Raw genomic sequence first — 23,794 nt, forward strand, 5'->3', positions numbered from 1 at the left:
TGTGTGTTTACATGTTCTTTGTTTACAAACATTGGAGTAAAACAGGCTTATATTCTGGCTTCTGATTGGGTACAACACTTCAACTAAGCTCATGATGCATTTATGAGTTACATTCTTCAAGAATCAATGGGGACATATCATTAATGGATGTAGCAACTGCTGATTGCCACTTAAAGTAGACCGGAACTGTGACAAATTGTTTCAATGGTAAACGGCCTGAGTGCGACATCTTCATTCATCCACCATCTTTGATTGTACATGCACTGTTAGGAAAGTTAACGGTTGCGTTCCCCTGCTCAGACGTTGCATGCATCGAGCAATGGTTCCGTGCCACGTGGTGGACTTTGCTGTCAGGCACCAGATTTCTATAGCATCTGATGTGGTAAGCTGATACATACAACACCTGTCCAGGAGTTGGAAGATCTGGCAGGAGTCAGCAGCGTCTGAGCAGAGCAACTCACCCCAACCTGTTACTGATGTAAAACACCTGTCCAGGAGTTGGAAGATCTGGCAGGAGTCAGCAACGTCTGAGCAGAGGAACTCACCCCAACCTGTTACTGATGTAAAACACCTGTCCAGGAGTTGGAAGATCTGGCAGGAGTCAGCAGCGTCTGATCAGAGCAACTCACCCCAACCTGTTACTGATGTAAAACACCTGTCAAGGAGTTGGAAGATCTGGCAGGAGTCAGCAGCGTCTGAGCAGAGCAACTCGCCCAACCTGTTACTGATGCTATGTTCATAATATGTAGGAAGCTCAGAGTTTCCCACTAATAACCAGTAGGAGGGGCGTTCCAGTGGATTGATAGATGGGTTTCCCACTAATAACCAGTAGGAGGGGCGTTCCAGTGGATTGATAGATGAGTTTCCCACTAATAACCAGTAGGAGCGGCGTTCCAGTGGATTGATAGATGGGTTTCCCACTAATAACCAGTAGGAGGGGCGTTCCAGTGGATTGATAGATGAGTTTCCCACTAATAACCAGTAGGAGGGGCGTTCCAGTGGATTGATAGATGAGTTTCCCACTAATAACCAGTAGGAGGGGCGTTCCAGTGGATTGATAGATGGGTTTCCCACTAATAACCAGTAGGAGGGGCGTTCCAGTGGATTGATAGATGAGTCTCCCACTAATAACCAGTAGGAGGGGCGTTCCAGTGGATTGATAGATGAGTTTCCCACTAATAACCAGTAGGAGGGGCGTTCCAGTGGATTGATAGATGGGTTTCCCACTAATAACCAGTAGGAGGGGCGTTCCAGTGGATTGATAGATGAGTCTCCCACTAATAACCAGTAGGAGGGGCGTTCCAGTGGATTGATAGATGGGTTTCCCACTAATAACCAGTAGGAGGGGCGTTCCAGTGGATTTTCTGTCTAACTTCCTTCATCTCAACTGACATGAGAGAACTGGACAGGTGAAAGCAATGTCCCGGTAGACAGCCACCATATTACTTTGACCTATCTTGTGTAAAAAATAAAACCCATTTCTACGTACTGAACACAACACTGTGTGTGTGTGTGTGTGTGTGTGTGTGTGTGTGTGTGTGTGATCATAAAGTGTAAGGTAAACGCAGGGAGTCAGGAAGCAGGTGCAGTTAGTGAGTTTAATGACATGGAGCGACACAAAACAAGAGCAGCGTCTAACATAGAAACAAAACCAATTCTGCCTGATGGGTGACAACAGAGTGCTGGATAAAGGGGAAGTCATCAGAGAGGAGATGTTGAGGAGCAGGTGTCAGTAATGAAGGTTGCCAGGTGTGTCTAATGTTGAGGAGCAGGTGTCAGTAATGAAGGTTGCCAGGTGTGTGTAATGTTGAGGAGCAGGTGTGAGTAATGAAGGTTGCCAGGTGCGTCTAATGTTGAGGAGCAGGTGTCAGTAATGAAGGTTGCCAGGTGTGTCTAATGTTGAGGAGCAGGTGTCAGTAATGAAGGTTGCCAGGTGTGTCTAATGTTGAGGAGCAGGTGTCAGTAATGAAGGTTGCCAGGTGTGTCTAATGTTGAGGAGCAGGTGTCAGTAATGAAGGTTGCCAGGTGTGTCTAATGTTGAGGAGCAGGTGTCAGTAATGAAGGTTGCCAGGTGTGTCTAATGTTGAGGAGCAGGTGTCAGTAATGAAGGTTGCCAGGTGTGTGTAATGTTGAGGAGCAGGTGTCAGTAATGAAGGTTGCCAGGTGTGTCTAATGTTGAGGAACAGGTGTAATGTTGAGGAGCAGGTGTGAGTAATGAAGGTTGCCAGGTAGGTGTAATGTTGAGGAGCAGGTGTAATGTTGAGGAGCAGGTGTGAGTAATGAAGGTTGCCAGGTGTGTGTAATGTTGAGGAGCAGGTGTGAGTATTGAAGGTTGCCAGGTAGTTGTAATGTTGAGGAGCAGGTGTGAGTATTGAAGGTTGCCAGGTAGGTGTAATGTTGAGGAGCAGGTGTGAGTAATGCAGGTTGCCAGGTAGGTGTAATGTTGAGGAGCAGGTGTAATGTTGATGAGCAGGTGTGAGTAATGAAGGTTGCCAGGTGTGTTTAATTTTGAGGAGCAGGTGTGAGTAATGAAGGTTGCCAGGTGTGTCTAATGTTGATGAGCAGGTGTGAATAATGAAGGTTGCCAGGTGTGTGTAATGTTGAGGAGCAGGTGTGAGTAATGAAGGTTTCCAGATGTGTGTAATGTTGAGGAGCAGGTGTGAGTAATGAAGGTTGCCAGGTGTGTGTAATGTTGAGGCACAGGTGTGAGTAATGAAGGTTGCCAGGTGTGTGTAATGTTGAGGAGCAGGTGTGAGTAATGAAGGTTTCCAGATGTGTGTAATGTTGAGGAGCAGGTGTGAGTAATGAAGGTTGCCAGGTGTGTTTAATTTTGAGGAGCAGGTGTGAGTAATGAAGGTTGCCAGGTGGTTCTAATGTTGAGGAGCAGGTGTGAGTATTGAAGGTTGCCAGGTGTGTGTAATGTTGAGGATTAGGTGTGAGTAATGAAGGTTGCCAGGTGTGTCTAATGATGGGTTGCCAGGACTGGCGGTTAGTAGACTGGCGACGTCTAGCGCCAGAGAGGGGGAGAGGGAGTGACATTATATTAATGATTGACTCTAGTTGACAATGTCTGTCAACTTCAATGGTGTGTATTCATGAATATTTACAATCATATGTTTACACACTAGAGAGCTATTCAACATTGTTGCTCCAGTGTGTCTTGCTGAACATGACCATGATTAGAGTGAAACATCATGTTATGTTTGACACAGGGACACTGAGGCGCCATGATACCAAAGATGAAACCCTGGATAGAGGGTCTCAGTGAATGTGGAGTGGAATGTGTACAGGTGGGTCAGTGTGTCAGAGGAGACTCTGTAGAAGGACAGAGTGCCGGCTGGCCAGTCCAGATACACTCCTACTCTGTGGGAGCTGGAGGAGGGGATGTCTAAGGTAGTGTGATTATCATTGTGACAGGCAATGTAACTGTTTTCAGAGCAGAGCAGACTCCAGCACTTGTCATTGTATCCAAGCCAACAGTCATTAGCCCCTCCTCTCCTGCTGATTCCTTTATATGTCACTCCTATATCAACCCTGTGCCCACTCCACTCTACCTCCCAGTAACAGCGCCCAGTCAGACCCTCTCTACACAGCACCTGTCCACAGTCCTCAAATCTCTCTGGGTGATCAGGATACGGATGCCATTTCTCTCCCCTATGTGTCACCTTTCTGTTCTCCTCAGACAGAGAGAGGCGTCTGTATAATGTGTTTGGGTCCAGTGTGAGATCACAGGCATCTGATGGATGAAACCAGACACAATATTAGAAATCATCATCATTCACATTAGAATGTTAACTAACTTTTCACTAATTCATTTAATGTAGATGTTTCTAGGTATCAAAAGGAGAAGTTAAGGTAACTTGAGACACACACACATCCTGAACACACACACACACACACACTGGACACACACCGGTATGCATGCATGATCACAAACACACATTTCTAAAGTAACACGAACACACCACACACACACACATACACACACACACACACATTGTCAAAGCAACTCTTTGTAAACATTGGTGTCCCTGATTTATGCTTCTGTAGAACTACAGCTGATATTTAATATGACCAAGTAAGTAATGATGGTGGTCTTTGACTTTGACTTCACTTGAATTAAGACTTATTCTTAGTCATATTCTTCACAGCAGTCAACACTCACATTTTCTATGTCCAGGTTTCATTCTGTTCTCTCCACCATGTTCCACACTGTAGCGGTAAGCAGAAGAACAGACAGTCATTGAGGGATACACCTGAACTCACACACAAACACACACACACACACACAGTCTTTATATAACTTAGTCCAAGTGGTGGTCAGAATGTTGGTCTTAACTAGCCTGATAACTCCAACATGTCTGATATGAACATTGACATAAACCCTCTACATACTTGAGTTTCTCCAGTCTGCAGTGTGGATCCTCCAGTCCAGCAGAGAACAGTCTGACTCCTAAATGTCCTGGGTGATTGTAGCTCAGGTCCAGCTCTCTCAGGTGTGAGGGGTTTGACCACAGAGCTAAGACCAGAGAAGCACAGCCTTCCTCTGTGACTAGACAGCGTGACAGCCTGCAATGAGTAAAATCATATTAAAATCACACTGCTATTCTTTTGTGGTGAAAATCGTGGCAGTATATTTTTTTCTAAATTATCAGATACATCAGTGTCCTGAAACCTGCCATATCTATTCATAAATGAATGTATCATTATTAGAAATGACAAATTATCAAAGTATTGCTTGTAGAGAGAAATATGTATAGTACGAATATTTGAGTAGACTGACCAGACCAGTTTAAAAAGCAGTATCAGTCAAAAGACAGACAGTGAGGTATCAGATTTAGATTGTATTGAGTATACAATCCACACCATATCTAGTTTGACAGTGAAGCTAACATTTTAAATGTGGCTCTGTACTCCAGCATTTTGGATTTGAGATAAAATGTTTCATATGAGGTGACAGAATATATTGTCACCTTTTATTTGAGGGTATTTTCATACATATCCGTTTCACAGTTTAGAAATGAAAGCACTTTATGTATCTAGTCCCCCCATTTGAAGAAGTCATAAGTATTCTAACAAATGTACTTATAGCGTATTAAAGTAGTCAAAGTTGAGTATTTGGTTGTAACTCGTTGGTTGCATTTGCAGTTTGTTTTGGTTGTGTTTTGGGTTATGTTTTGCCCGATAGTAACTGAATGGTCGATGATAACGGGAGTAATTTTCTGTCTAAGTGAGTAGATAATATGGATGATTTTCTAGTACATATGTTGTAGAATGAAACGCCTATATGCCTTAAATGCTTATGGAGTAAGAACCAATTAAAGGGTTAAATCAGAGCAGAGACATTTCTTTAGTGCATCTGATAACTCCCTGCAGCTGGTCTGGGTATGGCAATGACATGTGATGGAGATAAAACTTCTCGTTGTAGCTGTGTGGAGATTGGAGTAACAATGGAACTAGTGTTGTCACTTGTTTGTGCTTATGACCTGATGCACATAGTCACATGTACATAGTCACAAGGAAAAACCATAGGTCCAGCAGGAGGGCTTAAATATATGTGGTTTAGAATGGGTTACTGACGACATGTTTAAACCATGTTTAAGTTGATATGTTTTATAATGTGTTATGAAATGATAAGGGTAAAACAGAATGAACATGATTGATACTTTGTCCTCCAGATGTCTGGATAGTGAATATAGTCAATACAGAGTGTGATTGATACTTTGTCCTCCAGATGTCTGGATAGTGAATATAGTCAATACAGAGTGTGATTGTTCTTTAACGTACGTACTGTATGTGTAGAATTATTTGAGTCACGCCACCAATATAATGAGACAAGTGACAGAGGCCCCATTTAGAGAAGCGCACGTAGCCCTCGTGAGTAAAACAACATGTGACTCCGAAGGATGTTAATCATGTACATATAATGGAGTAACTACGTATGTTGGATAAGCATGACTGCATTGTGTCTGTATAAAAGGAGAGCTCTGTGTCAGGGCAGGGAGTGGTTCCATGGAGCAGCTCCGCTTTGTTATGCGATAATAAAGTCAACTTTTGGATTTACAAGCTCCAGTTTCTTGAGAGATATTTTTGAGTTAACTACTTTTGAGTCAAATATTTCTACCACATACTGTGGGGAAAAAAAGTATTTAGTCAGCCACCAATTGTGCAAGTTCTCCCACTTAAAAAGATGAGAGAGACCTGTAATTTTCATCATAGGTACACGTCAACTATGACAGACAAAATGAGAAAAAACTATCCGGAAAATCACATTGTAGGATTTTTAATGAATTTATTTGCAAATTATGGTGGAAAATAAGTATTTGATCAATAACAAAAGTTTCTCAATACTTTGTTATATACACTTTGTTGGCAATGACACAGGTCAAACATTTTCTGTAAGTCTTCACAAGGTTTTCACACACTGTTGCTGGTATTTTGGCCAATTCCTCCATGCAGATCTCCTCTAGAGCAGTGATGTTTTGGGGCTGTCGCTGGGCAACACGGACTTTCAACTCCCTCCAAAGATTTTCTATGGGGTTGAGATCTGGAAACTGGCTAGGCCACTCCAGGACCTTGAAATGCTTCTTACGAAGCCACTCCTTCGTTGCATGGGCGGTGTGTTTGGGATCATTGTCATGCTGAAAGACCCAGCCACGTTTCATCTTCAATGCCCTTGCTGATGGAAGGAGGTTTTCACTCAAAATCTCACGATACATGGCCCCACTCATTCTTTCCTTTACACGGATCAGTCGTCCTGGTCCCTTTGCAGAAAAACAGCCCCAAAGCATGATGTTTCCACCCCATGCTTCACAGTAGGTATGGTGTTCTTTGGATGCAACTCAGCATTCTTTGTCCTCCAAACACGACGAGTTGAGTTCTATTTTGGTTTCATCTGACCATATGACATTCTCCCAATCCTCTTCTGGATCATCCAAATGCACTCTAGCAAACTTCAGACGGGCCTGGACATGTACTGGCTTAAGCAGGGGGACACGTAGGGCACTGCAGGATTTGATTCCCTGGCGGCGTAGTGTGTTACTGATGGTAGGCTTTGTACTTTGGTCCCAGCTCTCTGCAGGTCATTCACTAGGTCCCCCCGTGTGGTTCTGGGATTTTTGCTCACCGTTCTTGTGATCATTTTGACCCCACAGGGTGAGATCTTGCGTGGAGCCCCAGATCGAGGGAGATTATCAGTGGTCTTGTATGTCTTCCATTTCCTAATAATTGCTCCCACAGTTGATTTCTTCAAACCAAGCTGCTTACCTATTGCAGATTCAGTCTTCCCAGCCTGGTGCAGGTCTACAATTTTGTTTCTGGTGTCCTTTGACAGCTCTTTTGTCTTGGCCATAGTGGAGTTTGGAGTGTGACTGTTTGAGGTTGTGGACAGGTGTATTTTATACTGATAACAAGTTCAAACAGGTGCCATTAATACAGGTAATGAGTGGAGGACAGAGGAGCCTCTTAAAGAAGACGTTCCAGGTCTGTGAGAGCCAGAAATCTTGCTTGTTTGTAGGTGACCAAATACTTATTTACCACCATAATTTGCAAATAAATTCATAAAAAATCCTACAATGTGATTTTGTGGATTTTTTTCTCTCAATTGTCTGTCATAGTTGACGTGTACCTATGATGAAAATTACAGGCCTCTCTCATCTTTTTAAGTGGGAGAACTTGCACAATTGTCGGCTGACTAAATACTTTTTTTCCCCACTGTAAATGGCGATCCCGGCAGGACTTGAAAACAGGGACCAGAGACGGTGGACTTCTGCGGCTATGAAACGGCTTGGACGGACCATACAAACAAAGCGGCCGCTTTAAAAAAGGTATGCCAAGTTCTTACTTATATAGTATTAAGTTTGTGTGGTTCGGTCCGGGGCCCGGCTTCAGCTGCAGAATACCAAGTAGGTCTCTCCAAATTTAAGATCCAGAAAATTAGAAACTGGGAGCTTTTGAATTTAAAATGATGGAGGGATAAAAATCCTTGAGGGTTGCAATAAGTAGAAAATAGTTTAAGTAAGAGTAGATCTGCTCGGTCCGAGCGGGTGGATGGTCTGCTTGGGTTGGTGTGGTTCATTCATTGTGGTTGGGTGGGGTGAGTTATCTGTTTCATTTGGGTTGATCATTTGGTCAGTATGAATGCATCCGTTTGAATAATTCGACTGTTTTGTCTGACGCATCTTGTACCCGTCGATGTTACTCGGTTGGCCGTCTGAGCCTTTTGTTCAAATCATTTAATTCATTTGTTCGTCCTGCTGGTCATTCTGTTTAATCCATTGTGATTCAATTGGTTGTGGTCAAGTTGGATGATTCATCTGTTTCATTCAGGTTGCTCATCTGGACAGTCTGACCGATCAATTTGATTCGAATGCTCGATTCGTGCATTTAATCATCGAGGTCACTCGACTGCTCATCTGATGCATCTGTTCGATTCGGTCGATTCATTTGATTAATTTCGCTGATCATTCTGTCTGGGTCATTTCGACACGGGCAGCTGACAATCTGTTTGAACGATCAGAGAATAAATAGATAGAAGCCCTACAGATACCGCTCTAAACGTGTCGAGGAAGTGAATCGTTTGGAGGAATGCTTAGGTAGGCAGAAATCCTGTGTAATATCGCTTTTTCTGTGTCGAGGAAGTGAATCAGAAAAAGGGCCAAATTTACAGGTCGCTTAGGAAAGCGTAGGATAGGTAGAAGACCAGTGAAGGTGTGTCGAGGAAGTGAATCACCTAGAGGGCTATATAGATAGATAAAAATCCTGTATATACTGTTTTTCTTGTGTCGAGGAAGTGAATCAAGATAGGGGTTGTATTTACAGGTAACTTAGACAAGTGCATGAAAGAGTGAGAGTGCAAGTGAGTGTGGAAGTCTCTGTCCTTGATGGAGAAAGGTCTGGACCGTTGCTTAAGTGTAACCTGGTAGAAAGGACGCACCCGGTCTCACACCAAAAGAGGAAGAGTGAATAGTGTGTGGATGTCCATTGAAGTACTAGGGGTAGAAACACACATACAGCTAACTGGTTTAAAGTTAAGAAAAACACGAGCAAGGGAAAGATGCATGAGGTGTTCGACACAAAAGAAAAGTGGACATCAGGAGATATTATATTATTATTACATAAGAGATTGTCAAATGCACATTAATAACAAATAAGTTCTGACCAAAAATAATCAAAGAAGCACAAAGAGTTTAACAATAAAAGCGAATACTAATATAAAAGGACGGGAGAAAAAGATCAAAGGGGTTGATGATATGACGTTGACACATTGAATTTCGGTCAAGCTTTTAGGGGATAATTTGTTGGGAAATTTAGGAGTAATATAGGATTATGGTAAAATTAACCATAGTAGAATGTCAAATAATATTGATTGTATGTTGGTAAAAAGCGTTGTGTGAATGCGGTATGGTAAAATGAACTTGCGGCAATAAAGAATCATTAGAAATACGAATGCGGTGGTTGATATGAATAATACATGTGTATGATAATGTCATATAATAAATTATGATATATAATAGAATATCAAGGAGGGGTAAATAGAGCTCGATGTTATCTTAGAGAGTAGTGGAAAAGTCTGTGTTTTATGGACAGGAAGGCCAGTGTCTGGGAAATTACAGTCAATTTTTTGGGGTTCCGCTGGTAAAATGTAGAAGTCATTTGTGTCGATTAAGAATGGTTAAAAACACCACAAAGGGATTATTTGATGTAAGTACCTTAGAAGTATCTAACGTTATGTATTAACTTGCTCACCCAAACGTAGACGTACATCATGGATGGGAAAGTAATTAATATGGGTTCTAATTTGTACCGTTGTTGGATCATGTGATAAGGTTTAATGAATAATCGGACCATAAGTAATGTTGTTATAGATGTAATGTTTTATATAGTTCAAAGCCAATTTAGGGTTTACATCAAAATAAAACTCATTATGGAGCGAATATGATGTAATAAAGGAATTTCATTATGTCGCAAGGGAAACATAATCCATTTTATTAAGATCGCCAGATCTATTTCCAAATCAATGAATGTGGATTTCACTCGTTGACTGCTAATTTATTCATTTTGAGCACGTGTGAGAACTTTGCAAAGAAACACTTGAAAGATTCTTTTTAAGGCTATTTTCTGGTAATTGTGTCGTTATTATGTACCAGAGGTTAAGACTACAAACCATTGTAGTTGGGCTATTTGTGGGACTTATTGTGCTTTCAAAAGGCATCGGTTCCATGGTACTAACTAAAATCTGTATTTGTGAGTGTAATTCAACTGATGCTTGAACGGATAATACAAAGTGTTTGGTATTACTTCTAGCCTACTTTGAAAGGATATTTACCTAGATCTGATGTATTCTAATTATGTAAGGTTGGTGATAAACTGAACCAAATTTGACGTTTTCCTACAGCAATTTAGGATGGTTAACGGTGTTACGTTAGTTTTTAACCCTACGATGGAGGTCGTTGGAGGGAACGCTGTTTGAGAAGGGGTTTTATTTGGTCTGTTAGTAACAAATGGAAGAGTTTCCATGGTTTTTGTCTGTGGGTGTTCGCCATTGGGATTCGCTGTAGGGAATTTTATGTTACGTTAGGTGTACAAGTATCAATAGTTTCTGTGGAGAAGGAAGTCATAAAGGGTTGAATGTTTGGTGTGAAAGCTAGCTAGTTAGTGGTGCGTACTAGTGACGTGTAGAGTAGTGACGTAACTTGCTGCGACGTGGAAGTCGTTGTTTAACTTTACATTTACGTCATTTGGTGGATGCTCTTGTCCAGAGCGAATTGCAGTTAGTGAGTTCATGCATTATTTTTTTCTTACTGGTCCTCCGTGGGAATCAAACCCACAGACATGGCGTTGCAAGCGCAAGGCTATACCAACTGAGCTACACGAGGTCTTGCTGTGAAAGGGCTGCGGATTTGTATGGTGTTTAGATGGTGAATGTTGTCGATGTGTGTAGAGGGTTCCTGGTTCAAACCCAGGGAGGGAAAGAAAATAAAAACTTTTACAGTGATGAATGACCTGAATAACGAGGTTGAATTGATGGTATTAACAACACCTGGCGGATAGTATAACATATTACATTTACATAATTTAGCAGACGCTCTTATCCAGAGCGATTTACAGTTATTGAGTGCATACATTATTTATTTTTTCATACGTTGCATCGATGTGAATAGATGTTTTGTTTGTTTCGACTATAATTTAAGAATGAGTTGTCAATATGTTAAAGTAACGTTAGATCGAAAGTTAGCGGTAGAGTATGATAGATATAGAGACGGTTTTCTGTGTTACAATGTAAGTAAGTTAATTGGGCGATGAGACATGTTGAGTTGATGGTGTATTGGATTGTTTAATACGACTGGTATTAAAATAATTATTTAGATTTAGGTGAAGGAAAATATATTATTACGTAGTAGTGGTTTGTGGTTATAATTTCTAATGACATGATTTCGTAAGATGGTGAAAGGAAGTAGTGATAGATGGGCTGTATTTACATATGAAGGACGAATTGCGATAATGTGAAGCATGCTAACCTCTCAAAATTACCAATAACAGAGGGGGTATGATCCTTGTTCCTCTGTAACTTTCTCATTCATCATTATTCACGATTTATTAATGATTATTCATAATCATAGTAGCATCCACATGAATGTAGAAGTGTTCAGAAACATCTTCTATTCTTACTGACAATACAAGTGACTTCAAAATGACAGGACATTATTCACCATTCAGTTTCTATTAGGAAAAACATATTCTAAAACAAAACCAAGACAAACTGCAAATGTATTCAACAAGTTTGTAGAGTCACAAGCTTGATGTAATCACTACAGGCAAGGAATATGGGACCAAATACTAAACATATGACTACTTCAATACAATATCAGTGAATTTGTCCAAATAAATAAGACTTCTTAAAATGGGAGAACTAGATACGTAAAGTGCTTTCATATCTAAACGGTAAAACAGATATGTATGAATACCTTTAAATAAAAGGTGACATTCTGTACTGTTGCCTAATATGAAACATTATATCTGAAATGCAAAATGATGGAGTACAGCGCCAAATTTAAAACTGTAAGCTTCACTGTCCAAACACATATGGTGTGGACTATGTGTGCCTGGTAAACACATGTGGATCTGGTGAACAGTTATCACTTGTTAACCAACTACAGGAATACTGACCTCAGAGTCTCCAGTTTACAGTGGGGATTCCCCAGGACAGCAGAGAGCAGCTTCACTCCTGAATCCTTCAGGTCATTGTAGCTCAGATCCAGCTCTCTCAGGTGTGAGGGGTTTGACCTCAGAGCTGAGCCCAGAGAAGAACAGCCTTTCTCTGTGACTAGACAGCCTGACAGCCTGCAAAGAGTCAAATCATATTAAAATCACACTGCTATTCTTTGGTGGTGAAAATAGTGGCAGTATATTTTTTCAAAATGTTCAGATGTCCTGACACCTGATATATCTATTCATAAATTAATTATTAATTATTAGAAATGACAAATTTTCAAAGTATTGCTTGTAGATAGAAAAATGTATATTACAAATATTTGAGTAGACTGACCAGACCAGTTTAAAAAGCAGTATCAGTCAAAAGACAGACAGTGAGGTATTGGATTTTTATTGTATTGAGTATACAGTCCACACCATATCTATTTTGACAGTGAAGCTGACATTTTAAATGTGGCTATATACTCCAGTATTTTGGATTTGAGATCAAATGTTTCATATGAGGTGACAGTATATAATGTCACCGTTTAGAAATGAAAGCACTTTATGTATCTAGTCAAAAAGTATTTTGACAAATTTACATACATTGTATTAAAGTAGTCAAAAGTTGAGTATTTGGTCCGAAAGTCCTTGAACGCAATGACTACATCAAGCTTGTGACTCAAACTCGTTGGTTTCATTTGCAGTTTGTTTTGGATGTGTTTTGGGTTATGTTTTGCCCAATATTAAAATGGTGGATGATGACTGGAGTAATTTTCTGTATGGGTGGTCCTGGGGATCGAACCCACTATCCTGGCATTACAAGCGCCATGCTCTACCAATTGAGCTACAGAGGACCACCCTGAGCTACAGAGGACCACCCATACGTAAAAATTTATGCACGCATGACTGTAAGTTGCTTTGGATAAAAGCGTCTGCTAAATGGCATATTATTATTATTTAAAGGTATTCATACATATGTATTTTACCGATTAGAAATGAAAGCACTTCATGTACAGTGGGGAAAAAAAGTATTTAGTCAGCCACCAATTGTGCAAGTTCTCCCACTTAAAAAGATGAGAGAGGCCTGTAATTTTCATCATAGGTACACGTCAACTATGACAGACAAAATGAGAAAATAAAATCCAGAAAATCACATTGTAGGATTTTTTATGAATTGATTTGCAAATTATGGTGGAAAATAAGTATTTGGTCAATAACAAAAGTTTCTCAATACTTTGTTATATACACTTTGTTGGCAATGACACAGGTCAAACGTTTTCTGTAAGTCTTCACAAGGTTTTCACACACTGTTGCTGGTATTTTGGCCCATTGCTCCATGCAGATCTCCTCTAGAGCAGTGATGTTTTGGGGCTGTCGCTGGGCAACACGGACTTTCAACTCCCTCCAAAGATTTTCTATGGGGTTGAGATCTGGAGACTGCCTAGGCCACTCCAGGACCTTGAAATGCTTCTTACGAAGCCACTCCTTCATTGTGTTTTGGATCATTGTCATGCTGAAAGACCCAGCCACGTTTCATCTTCAATGCCCTTGCTGATGGAAGGAGGTTTTCTCTCAAAATCTCACGATACATGGCCCCATTCATTCTTTCCTTTACACGGATCAGTCGTCCTGGTCCCTTTGCAGAAAAACGGCCCCAAAGCATGATGTTTCCACCCCCATGCTTCACAGTAGGTATGGTGTTCTTTGGATGCAACTCAGCATTCTTTGTCCTCCAAACACGACGAGTTGAGTGTTTACCAAAAAGTTCTATTTTGGTTTCATCTGACCATATGACATTCTCCCAATCCTCTTCTGGATCATCCAAATGCACTCTAGCAAACTTCAGACGGGCCTGGACATGCACTGGCTTAAGCAGGGGGACACGTCTGTCACTGCAGGATTTGAGTCCCTGGCGGCGTAGTGTTTTACTGATGGTAGGCTTTGTTACTTTGGTCCCAGCTCTCTGCAGGTCATTCACTAGGTCCCGCCGTGTGGTTCTGAGATTTTTGCTCACCGTTCTTGTGATCATTTTGACCCCACGGGGTGATATCTTGCGTGGAGCCCCAGATCGAGGGAGATTATCAGTGGTCTTGTATGTCTTCCATTTCCTAATAATTGCTCCCACAGTTGATTTCTTCAAACCAAGCTGCTTACCTATTGCAGATTCAGTCTTCCCAGCCTGGTGCAGGTCTACAATTTTGTTTCTGGTGTCCTTTGACAGCTCTTTGGTCTTGGCCATAGTGGAGTTTGGAGTGTGACTGTTTGGGGTTGTGGACAGGTGGCTTTTATACTGATAACAAGTTCAAACAGGTGCCATTAATACAGGTAACGAGTGGAAAACAGAGGAGCCTCTTAAAGAAGAAGTTACAGGTCTGTGAGAGCCAGAAATCTTGCTTGTTTGTAGGTGACCAAATACTTATTTTCCACCATAATTTGCAAATAAATTCATTAAAAATTCTATAATGTGATTTTCTGGATTTTTTTCCCTCAATTTGTCTGTCATAGTTAACGTGTACCTATGATGAAAATTACAGGCCTCTCTCATCTTTTTAAGTGGGAGAACTTGCACAATTGGTGGCTGACTAAATACTTTTTTCCCCACTGTATGTAGTTCTCCCATTTGAAAAAGTCGTAATTACTTAGTCAAAAGTTTAGTGTTTGGTCCAATATTCTTTGCTTGCAGTGAATACATCAAGCTTGTGATTCTACAAACTTGTTGAATGCATTTGCAGTATGTCTTGGCTTTGTTTTAGATTATGTTTTTCCAATAAAGGTGACATTCTGTACTGTTGCCTAATATGAAACATTCAATCTCAAATCCAAAATGCTGTAGCATAGCACCACATTTAAAACTGTAAGCTTCAATGTCCAAACACATATGGTGTGGACTATGTGTGCCTGGTAAACACATGTGGATCTGGTGAACAGTTATTACTTGTTGACCAACTACAGGAATACTGACCTCAGAGTCTCCAGTTTACAGTGGGGATTCCCCAGTCCAGCAGAGAGCAGCTTCACTCCTGAATCCTTCAGGTCATTGTTACTCAGGTCCAGCTCTCTCAGGTGTGAGGGGTTTGACTTCAGAGCTGAGACCAGAGAAGCACAGCCTTTCTCTGTGACTAGACAGCCTGACAGCCTGACAGAGAGATCATTATGATTTCACAAACACACTGTTAATTTAACCAGTAGTGTAGAAGGACAATGGCATATGCATTTGGTTAATTATCTCAAACAACATATACAGTGAATGGATCCCCTGCTGATTTTGTACGTTTGCCCACTGACAAAGACATGATCAGTCTATAATTTTAATGTTAGGTTTATTTGAACAGTGAGAGACAGAATAACAACAAAAAAATCCAGAAAAACGCATGTCAAAAATGTTATAAATTGATTTGCATTTTAATGAGGGAAATAAGTATTTGACCCCTCTGCAAAACAGGACTTAGTACTTGGTGGCAAAACCCTTGTTGGCAATCACAGAGGTCAGACGTTTCTTGGAGTTGGCCACCAGGTTTGCACACATCTCAGGAGGGATTTTGTTCCACTCCTCTTTGCAGATCTTCTCCAAGTCATTAAGGTTTCGAGGCTGACGTTTGGCAACTCGAACCTTCAGCTCCCTCCACATATTTTCTATGGGATTAAGGTCTGGAGACTGGCTAGGCCACTCCAGGACCTTAATGTGCTTCTTCTTGAGCCACTCCTTTGTTGCCTTGGCCATGTGTTTTGGGTCATTGTCATGCTGGAATACCCATCCACAACCCATTTTCAATGCCCTGGCTGAGGGAAGGAGGTTCTCACCCAAGATTTGAATGTACATGGCCCCGTCCATCGTTCCTTAGATGCGGTGAAGTTGTCCTGTCCCCTTAGCAGAAAAACACCCCCAAAGCATAATGTTTCCACCTCCATGTTTGACGGTGGGGATGGTGTTCTTGGGGTCATAGGCAGCATTCCTCCTCCTCCAAACACGGCGATTTGAGTTGATGCCAAAGAGCTCGATTTTGGTCTCATCTGACCACAACACTTTCACCCAGTTCTCCTCTGAATCATTCAGATGTTCATTGGCAAACTTCAGACGGCCCTGTATATGTGCTTTCTTGAGCAGGGGGACCTTGCGGGCGCTGCAGGATTTCAGTCCTTCACGGCGTAGTGTGTTACCAATTGTTTTCTTGGTAACTATGGTCCCAGCTGCCTTGAGATCATTGACAAGATCCTCCCCCGTGTAGTTCTGGGTTGATTCCTCACCGTTCTCATGATCATTGCAACTCCACGAGGTGAGATCTTGCATGGAGCCCCAGGCCGAGGGAGATTGACAGTTCTTTTGTGTTTCTTCCATTTGCAAATAATCGCACCAACTGTTGTCACCTTCTCACCAAGCTGCTTGGCGATGGTCTTGTAGCCCATTCCAGCCTTGTGTAGGTCTACAATCTTGTCCCTGACAACCTTGGAGAGCTCTTTGGTCTTGGCCATGGTGGAGAGTTTGGAATCTGATTGATTGAATGCTTCTGTGGACAGGTGTCTTTTATACAGGTAACAAGCTGAAATTAGGAGCACTCCCTTTAAGAGTGTGCTCCTAATCTCAGCTCGTTACTTGTATAAAGACACCTGGGAGCCAGAAATCTTTCTGATTGATTTATGTCTGATCGTCGTCGGGTGAGGTTGTGTCTCTCTCTGGAGGGAGGTAAGCTTGGCTTATATGGCTTATATGGTGTCAAGTAAAGCTTAAACCATGTATTGAGACGTAGTTAGGTATTGTAGGTAGTTATCGTAGGTTATTGTAGTTATCGTAGGTTATTGTAGGTAATTATTGTAGGTAAGTATTGTATTCGGCTGAGCCCGGTGAAGCACGAGGCTAGCTAACCCACCACCTGGACTAGCTAGCGGGTAGCTACTGGTAACTATTAGCAACTGTGGATAGTTGTTTCACGCTTGAGAGTACCTGTAATTATGCCAGCTAGCTGCCTACCATTCAGCTGTTTTTCTAACCTCATTGTCTGAAACATTGGCGTTAGGTATTTAGTAGCTACTGTCTGAATCCTCCTCCCCCTCCCCCCCAGCTCCCTCTCTGTGGAGTTTTGAAAAGAAGATTGACGACATCTGATCATCGTTCGTTAAGTCCACTGGTCCTGCTCACACTTCCCTACCCTATGCTTTGACTTCTTTCTCCCCTCTCTCTCCAGATGAAATCTTGCGACTTGCAACAACCTGCCCACTTGACCCTATCCACTCCTCTCTTCTCCAGACGATTTCTGGAGACCTTCTCCCTTACCTCACCTCGCTCATCAACTCATCATTGACCGCTGGCTATGTCCCTTCCGTCTTCAAGAGAGCAAGAGTTGCACCACTTCTCAAAAAACCTACACTCGATCCCTCCGATGTCAACAACTACAGACCAGTATCCCTTCTTTCATTTCTCTCCAAAACTCTTGAGCGTGCCGTCTTTAGCCAACTCTCTTGCTATCTCTCTCAGAATTACCTTCTTGATCCAAACCAGTCAGGTTTCAAGACTGGTCATTCAACTGAGACTGCTCTTCTCTGTGTCACGGAGGCTCTCCGCACTGCTAAAGCTAACTCTCTCTCCTCTGCTCTCGTCCTTCTAGACCTATCTGCTGCCTTTGATACTGTGAACCATCAGATCCTCCTCTCCACCCTCTCCGAGTTGGGCATCTCCGGCGCGGCTCACTCTTGGATTGCGTCCTACCTGACAGGTCGCTCCTACCAGGTGGCGTGGCGAGAATCTGTCTCCGCACCACGTGCTCTCACCACTGGTGTCCCCCAGGGCTCAGTTCTAGGCCCTCTCCTATTCTCGCTATACACCAAGTCACTTGGCTCTGTCATATCCTCACATGGCCTCTCCTATCAATGCTACGCAGACGACACACAATTAATCTTCTCCTTTCCCCCTTCTGATAACCAGGTGGTGAATCGCATCTCTGCATGACTGGCAGACATATCAGTGTGGATGACGGATCACCACCTCAAGCTGAACCTCGGCAAGACGGAGCTGCTCTTCCTCCCGGGGAAGGACTGCCCGTTCCATGATCTCGCCATCACGGTTGACAACTCCGTTGTGTCCTCCTCCCAGAGTGCAAAGAGCCTTGGCGTGACCCTGGACAACACCCTGTCGTTCTCCGCTAACATCAAGGCGGTGACCCGATCCTGTAGGTTCATGCTCTACAACATTCGCAGAGTACGACCCTGCCTTACACAGGAAGCGGCACAGGTCCTAATCCAGGCACTTGTCATCTCCCGTCTGGATTACTCCAACTCACTGTTGGCTGGGCTCCTTGCCTGTGCCATTAAACCCCTGCAACTCATCCAGAACGCCGCAGCCCGTCTGGTGTTCTACCTTCCCAAGTTCTCTCACATCACCCCGCTCCTCCGCACACTCCACTGGCTTGCAGTTGAAGCTCGCATCTGCTACAAGACCATGGTGCTTGCCTACCGAGCTGTGAGGGGAACGGCACCTCCGTACCTTCAGGCTCTGATGAGTCCCTACACCCAAACGAGGGCATTGCGTTCATCCACCTCTGGCCTGCTGGCCCCCCTACCTCTGTGGAAGCACAGTTTCTGCTCAGCCCAGTCAAAACTGTTCGCTGCTCTGGCACCCCAATGGTGGAACAAGCTCCCTCACGACGCCAGGACAGCGGAGTCACTCACCACCTTCCGGAGACACTTGAAACCCCACCTCTTTAAGGAATACCTGGGATTTGATAAAGTAATCCTTCTACCCCCCTTACCCCACCCCCCAAAAAAATAAAAAAATAAAATAAACTAATTGTAAAGTGGTTGTTCCACTGGCTATCATAAGGTGAATGCACCAATTTGTAAGTCGCTCTGGATAAGAGCGTCTGCTAAATGACGAAAATGTAAATGTAAAATGTAAATGTGAGAGGGGGTCAAATACTTATTTCCCTCATTAAAATGCAAATCAATTTATAACATTTTTGACATGCGTTTTTCTGGATTTTTTTGTTGTTATTCTGTCTCAAAACTGTTCAAATAAACCTACCTTTAAAATTATAGACTGATCATTTCTTTGTCAGTGGGCAAACTTACAAAATCAGCAGGGGATCAATACTTTTTTCCCTCACTGTATATTCATCTTCCGTCTCCTAGAATTGTATGGTCATAATATTATACTAATGTGGAAATCAATGCATTTATTCAATATGTGTTTCAATATAATATAATATAAATATTATAATACATATTTTACTCTAAACATAATATTTATTCCTGATGATTAGTTCTGATATGTCATTTTATGTACTCACAGAGCAGCTCTGGAGGCTTTGACCACTGGCAGCATCCTCAGAAGACCTTCCTCTGATCTGGAGTATTTCTTCAGGTCAAACACATCCAGCTCCTTTTCTGAAGTCAGCAACACAAAGACCAGAGCTGACCACTGTGCAGGTGACAGTTCTTCTTCTGAGAGACTTCCTGATCTCAGGTAGATTTGGATCTCCTCCACTAGAGAATGGTCATTCAGTTCATTCAGGCAGTGGAACAGATTGATACATCTCTCTGGAGAGGGATTGTCGCTGATCTTCTCCTTGATGTACTTGACTGTTTCTTCATGGCTCTGTGAGCTGCTTCTTGTCTTTGTCAGTAGACCCCGTAAGTACTTCTGATTGGACTCCAGTGAGAGGCCCAGAAGGAAGCGGAGGAACAGGTCCAGGTTTCCCGTCTCACTTTGTAAGGCTTTATCCACAGCACTTTTGTAGAAAGTAACTTCAGTAACTTGAGGTTCGGCCATTAGATTCTCATTGTTGTTGATGAATGAGAGGAACACATATACAGCAGCCAGAAACTCCTGAATGCTCAGATGCACGAAGCAATACACCTTGTCCTGGTACAGCCCACATTCCTCTTTAAAGAGCTGTGTGCACAATCCTGAGTACACTGTGGCTTCATTGACATCAATGCCAGCCTCTTTCAGGTCTTCTTCATAGAAAATTAGATTGCCCTTCACAAGCTGTTGAAAAGCCAGTTTTCCCAGTAACAGAATGCTCTCTTCATTCCAGTGTGGACCTGTCTCTTCATTCCCAAGATACTTTTCATTCTTCTGTTTGGTATGAAACACCACAAGGTGTGAGTACATCTCAGTCAGAGTCTTGTGCATCTCTTCTCTGTTATGTTTCAGCATGTGTTCAAGGACTATTGCAGAAATCCAACAGAAGACTGGAATGTGGCACATGATGTGGAGGATCCTTGATGTCTTTATGTGTGAGATGATTCTGTTGGCCAGGTCCTCATCACGGAATCTCTTCCTGAAATACTCCTCCTTCTGTGGGTCATTGAACCCTCGTACCTCTGTCACCTGGTCAACACACCCTGAAGGGATCTTATTGGCTGCTGCAGGTCGGGTAGTTATCCAGATGAGAGCAGAGGGAAGCAGATTTCCCTTGATGAGATTTGTCAGCTGAACATCCACTGAGGTTGACTCTGTGACGTCACAACAGATCTTGTTCTTCTGGAAGTCTAGGGGCAGTCGGCACTCATCCAGACCATCAAAGATTAACAGAAATTTGTACTTGTTGTAGTTGGAGATTCTTGATTCTTTGGTTTCCATTGAGAAGTGATTGAGAAGTTCAATCAAAGTGAGTTTTTCACCTTTCATCAAATTCAGCTCCCGGAAAGGGAATGAAATTACAAATTGGACATCCTGATTTGCTTTTCCTTCAGCCCAGTCCAGAATGAACTTCTGCACAGAGACTGTTTTTCCAATGCCAGCGACTCCCTTTGTCAGCACAGATCTGATAAGTTTGTCTTGTCCAGTTAAGGGTTTGAAGATGTCGTTACATTTGATTGCAGTCTCTGGTCTTGCTTGTTTCCTGGTTATTGTCTCAATCTGTCTCAGCTCATGTTCATTATTGACCTCTCCTTTTCCACCCTCTGTGATGTAAAGGTCTGTGTAGATCTTATTGAGAAGTGTTGGGTTTCCTTGTTTAGCGTTCCCTTCAAATACACATTGAAACTTCTTCTTTAGATTAGATTTGAGTTCACGTTGGCAAATCACAGCAAGCTCATCTGAATCTAGAAATAACACAGAGGATATTAATATTACGTCTGTTTTAATGCCTACTGTTATAAAGTTTTAAATACAATTAATGTCTTATCTTAAGTGACTGTATAAATGTGTAAATGTTTTGATAATGCATTACACACTGGTGTGACTTATTATATTATTTTTGGTATGATCTCTCTCTCTCTCTCTCTCTCTCTCTCTCTCTCTCTCTCTCTCTCTCTCTCTCTCTCTCTCTCTCTCTCTCTCTCTCTCTCAATTAATCAACACAACACATCCCTGCTGCTACTTGATGAGGTCACTAGGTGTTGTGTTAAGGATGCTACAATATCATTTAGTTACACAGCTACTTTAGCTGTACTTTAGCTACAGCTTTTACATGTTCAAAAAAACAGCATTCAACATGAGGCAGACAGCTCTTACTTTTCTCCAGTGTGTCAGCAAGCTCCTTCTGGTTCATTTTCCTCAGGACATGCAGTGTGATCTTCAGAACCCCCTCTCTGGCACTGCTCTCCTGCTTCTCATCTTCAGCATCCACCACTTCCTTATCCTGCTTCTGACTCTCAAAGCCTTCTGGGAGTTCTGGACTAAGAATCCTCTTGAACCTCTTCAGCTCGTTCTTCACAAATGTCATAATATTCTCTTCAAGCAACTGAAATAAATCAAGTAAATAAGTTAAGCAAGAGACTAAATACTTTCTCATTAACAAATGAATGAATGATTGACAGATCAACTTTACTTGAGGTAAACAAAAACAAATGTACATAACAAGACCACATACAATGAATATGGAGGCCAGGTCTGTTTGATGACTCTGGGAAGACTGACCACTGAGCATCTCTGACTCTGATAACTCCTGTTGGTTTCTGTGGACAAAACATGAGATTACATCTCCTCATCCAGGGAGTGCACACACACACACACACACACACACACACACACACACACACACACACACACACACACACACACACACACACACACACACACACCCACACACACACACACACACACACTCACACACACACACACACACACACACCCACACACACTTAGCCTATGGATTATGAAAACAACAAACATAAATGGTCAAATGGGAGAGGAGAAATGACTAGAGACAGTGTTGTTTAACTCACTGACCATGACCCATGAGTTCTTCTTACCTTTGTTCAGTAGAAAAGTCTCCCTCTCTAAAGTTTAGAGATTCCATCATAGACCAGTCATTATTCATGGACACACAGCTGGGTACAGGGGAGGCTGGTCTCTCCTGCTTGATTGGGCTTCAACACAACAGAGACAAACATTACGTCTCTCATCTACTCTGAGCTCAGATGGAGAAACAGGAAACATAAGAAGAGTTTCATTCTAAAACGGCATTTTCAGAAATGTTGGTAAATTAGCTTTTATTGTTTAAAGACATTATGAAAGAGATTGGTGTGTTTTTTCACTATCTAATCATGGCATGGGGTTGTTCAATGACAGAAATGTATTTGTTTAAAATCCATCACTTGATGATTTCATTTCAGAGAAAAATAATGTTATTTTTTTGTAAAAATGCTATATATCTGCCTCACTTTCAGAGAAATAAGTAGTACTGCTAGGTTTTACACAGTAATAATATATCTGCCTCACTCTCAGAGAAATAAGTAGTACTGCTAGGTTTTACACAGTTATAATATATGTCTGCCTCACTCTCAGAGAAATAAGTAGTACTGCTAGGTTTTACACAGTAATAATATATCTGCCTCACTCTCAGATAAATAAGTAGTACTGCTAGGTTTTACACAGTAATAATATATTTCTGCCTCACTCTCAGAGAAATAAGTAGTACTGCTAGGTTTTACACAGTAATAATATATATATATATATCTGTCTCACTCTCAGAGAAATAAGTAGTACTGCTAGGTTTTACACAGTAATAATATATTTCTGCCTCACTCTCAGAGAAATAAGTAGTACTGCTAGGTTTTATACAGTCAAATGTGACCGACCGGCTCGATTCGATCTTATGTAGCAAAATTTGAAATTGTGTTTTTTACATTGGATAAAAGTAGAGACTCAGCTAGAAAAAGGTATATCATACACTACAGTTGAGGAAAAATGGGAAAGTAATTCTGCTTTGAAAGATGATAAACTTGTAACCTAAATTTTGAGAAAATGGCCTTTGAATGTTTTGGTACACCTACTGGAGAGCTCTTCTTTATCTACAGTGGTATTACTTTGGCAGATAATGTCACCCATCGAAATAAATAGTATATATATATATATATATATATATATATATATATATATATATATATATATATAGTTAACTAAATGTATGGTGTTTTTGGTTTATGTCAGTTTCATTGTTTGTTATGCTATAAATTGTTATGTTATGGTTGTAAGTGGTAAATGAACTAGAAAATGTCCTATTTTGAAATTCTGAGTAATTACTACTTTAGTAAGGATATACTTTATTCAGTACTACTGCAGTTGCTAAATAATTCCAATAGATGGCAGCATAAGACCATGAATGACATTTCAGAAGGTTTGTTTAGTTTTTTCTCTGGATACACCACCACTCCCCCT

At 41.7% G+C, this 23,794-nt stretch overlaps 2 protein-coding genes across 2 annotated transcripts; both read right to left on the minus strand.

Moving 5' to 3' along the window:
- Positions 1-1,579: 1,579 nt before the first annotated feature.
- Positions 1,580-15,332, minus strand: LOC311142004 (stonustoxin subunit beta-like). Its single transcript, XM_084177551.1, has 5 exons — positions 15,158-15,332; positions 12,169-12,342; positions 4,396-4,569; positions 4,166-4,212; positions 1,580-3,736 (listed from the first exon to the last, which is right to left on the minus strand). The coding sequence occupies exons 4-5, from the start codon at positions 4,185-4,187 to the stop codon at positions 3,198-3,200; spliced, it is 561 nt and encodes a 186-aa protein (XP_084033677.1). The 5' UTR covers positions 4,188-4,212; positions 4,396-4,569; positions 12,169-12,342; positions 15,158-15,332; the 3' UTR covers positions 1,580-3,197.
- A 4,000-nt stretch (positions 15,333-19,332) lies between these two features.
- Positions 19,333-22,540, minus strand: LOC311140420 (NLR family CARD domain-containing protein 3-like; the record flags this gene model as incomplete). The annotated part of the gene is made up of 5 exons (XM_084175463.1): positions 22,387-22,540; positions 22,005-22,089; positions 21,647-21,875; positions 19,717-21,234; positions 19,333-19,337 (listed from the first exon to the last, which is right to left on the minus strand). Exons 1-5 carry the CDS (start codon positions 22,452-22,454, stop codon positions 19,333-19,335), a joined length of 1,905 nt encoding a protein of 634 aa, XP_084031589.1. The 5' UTR covers positions 22,455-22,540.
- Positions 22,541-23,794: the final 1,254 nt, after the last annotated feature.

The sequence above is a fragment of the Coregonus lavaretus genome (genome assembly GCF_964263955.1).
Source record: "Coregonus lavaretus genome assembly, chromosome: 2".
Taxonomy (NCBI): Eukaryota; Metazoa; Chordata; class Actinopteri; order Salmoniformes; family Salmonidae; genus Coregonus; species Coregonus lavaretus.

Excerpts from the sequence above, each read along its gene's own strand:
- LOC311142004 (XM_084177551.1), bottom strand. The coding sequence starts at position 4,187 with ATGAAACCTGGACATAGAAAAT. Across the intron at positions 3,737-4,165 it reads GAAACCTGGACATAGAAAAT|ATGCCTGTGATCTCACACTG; the intron begins GTGAGTGTTGAC and ends TTCATCCATCAG.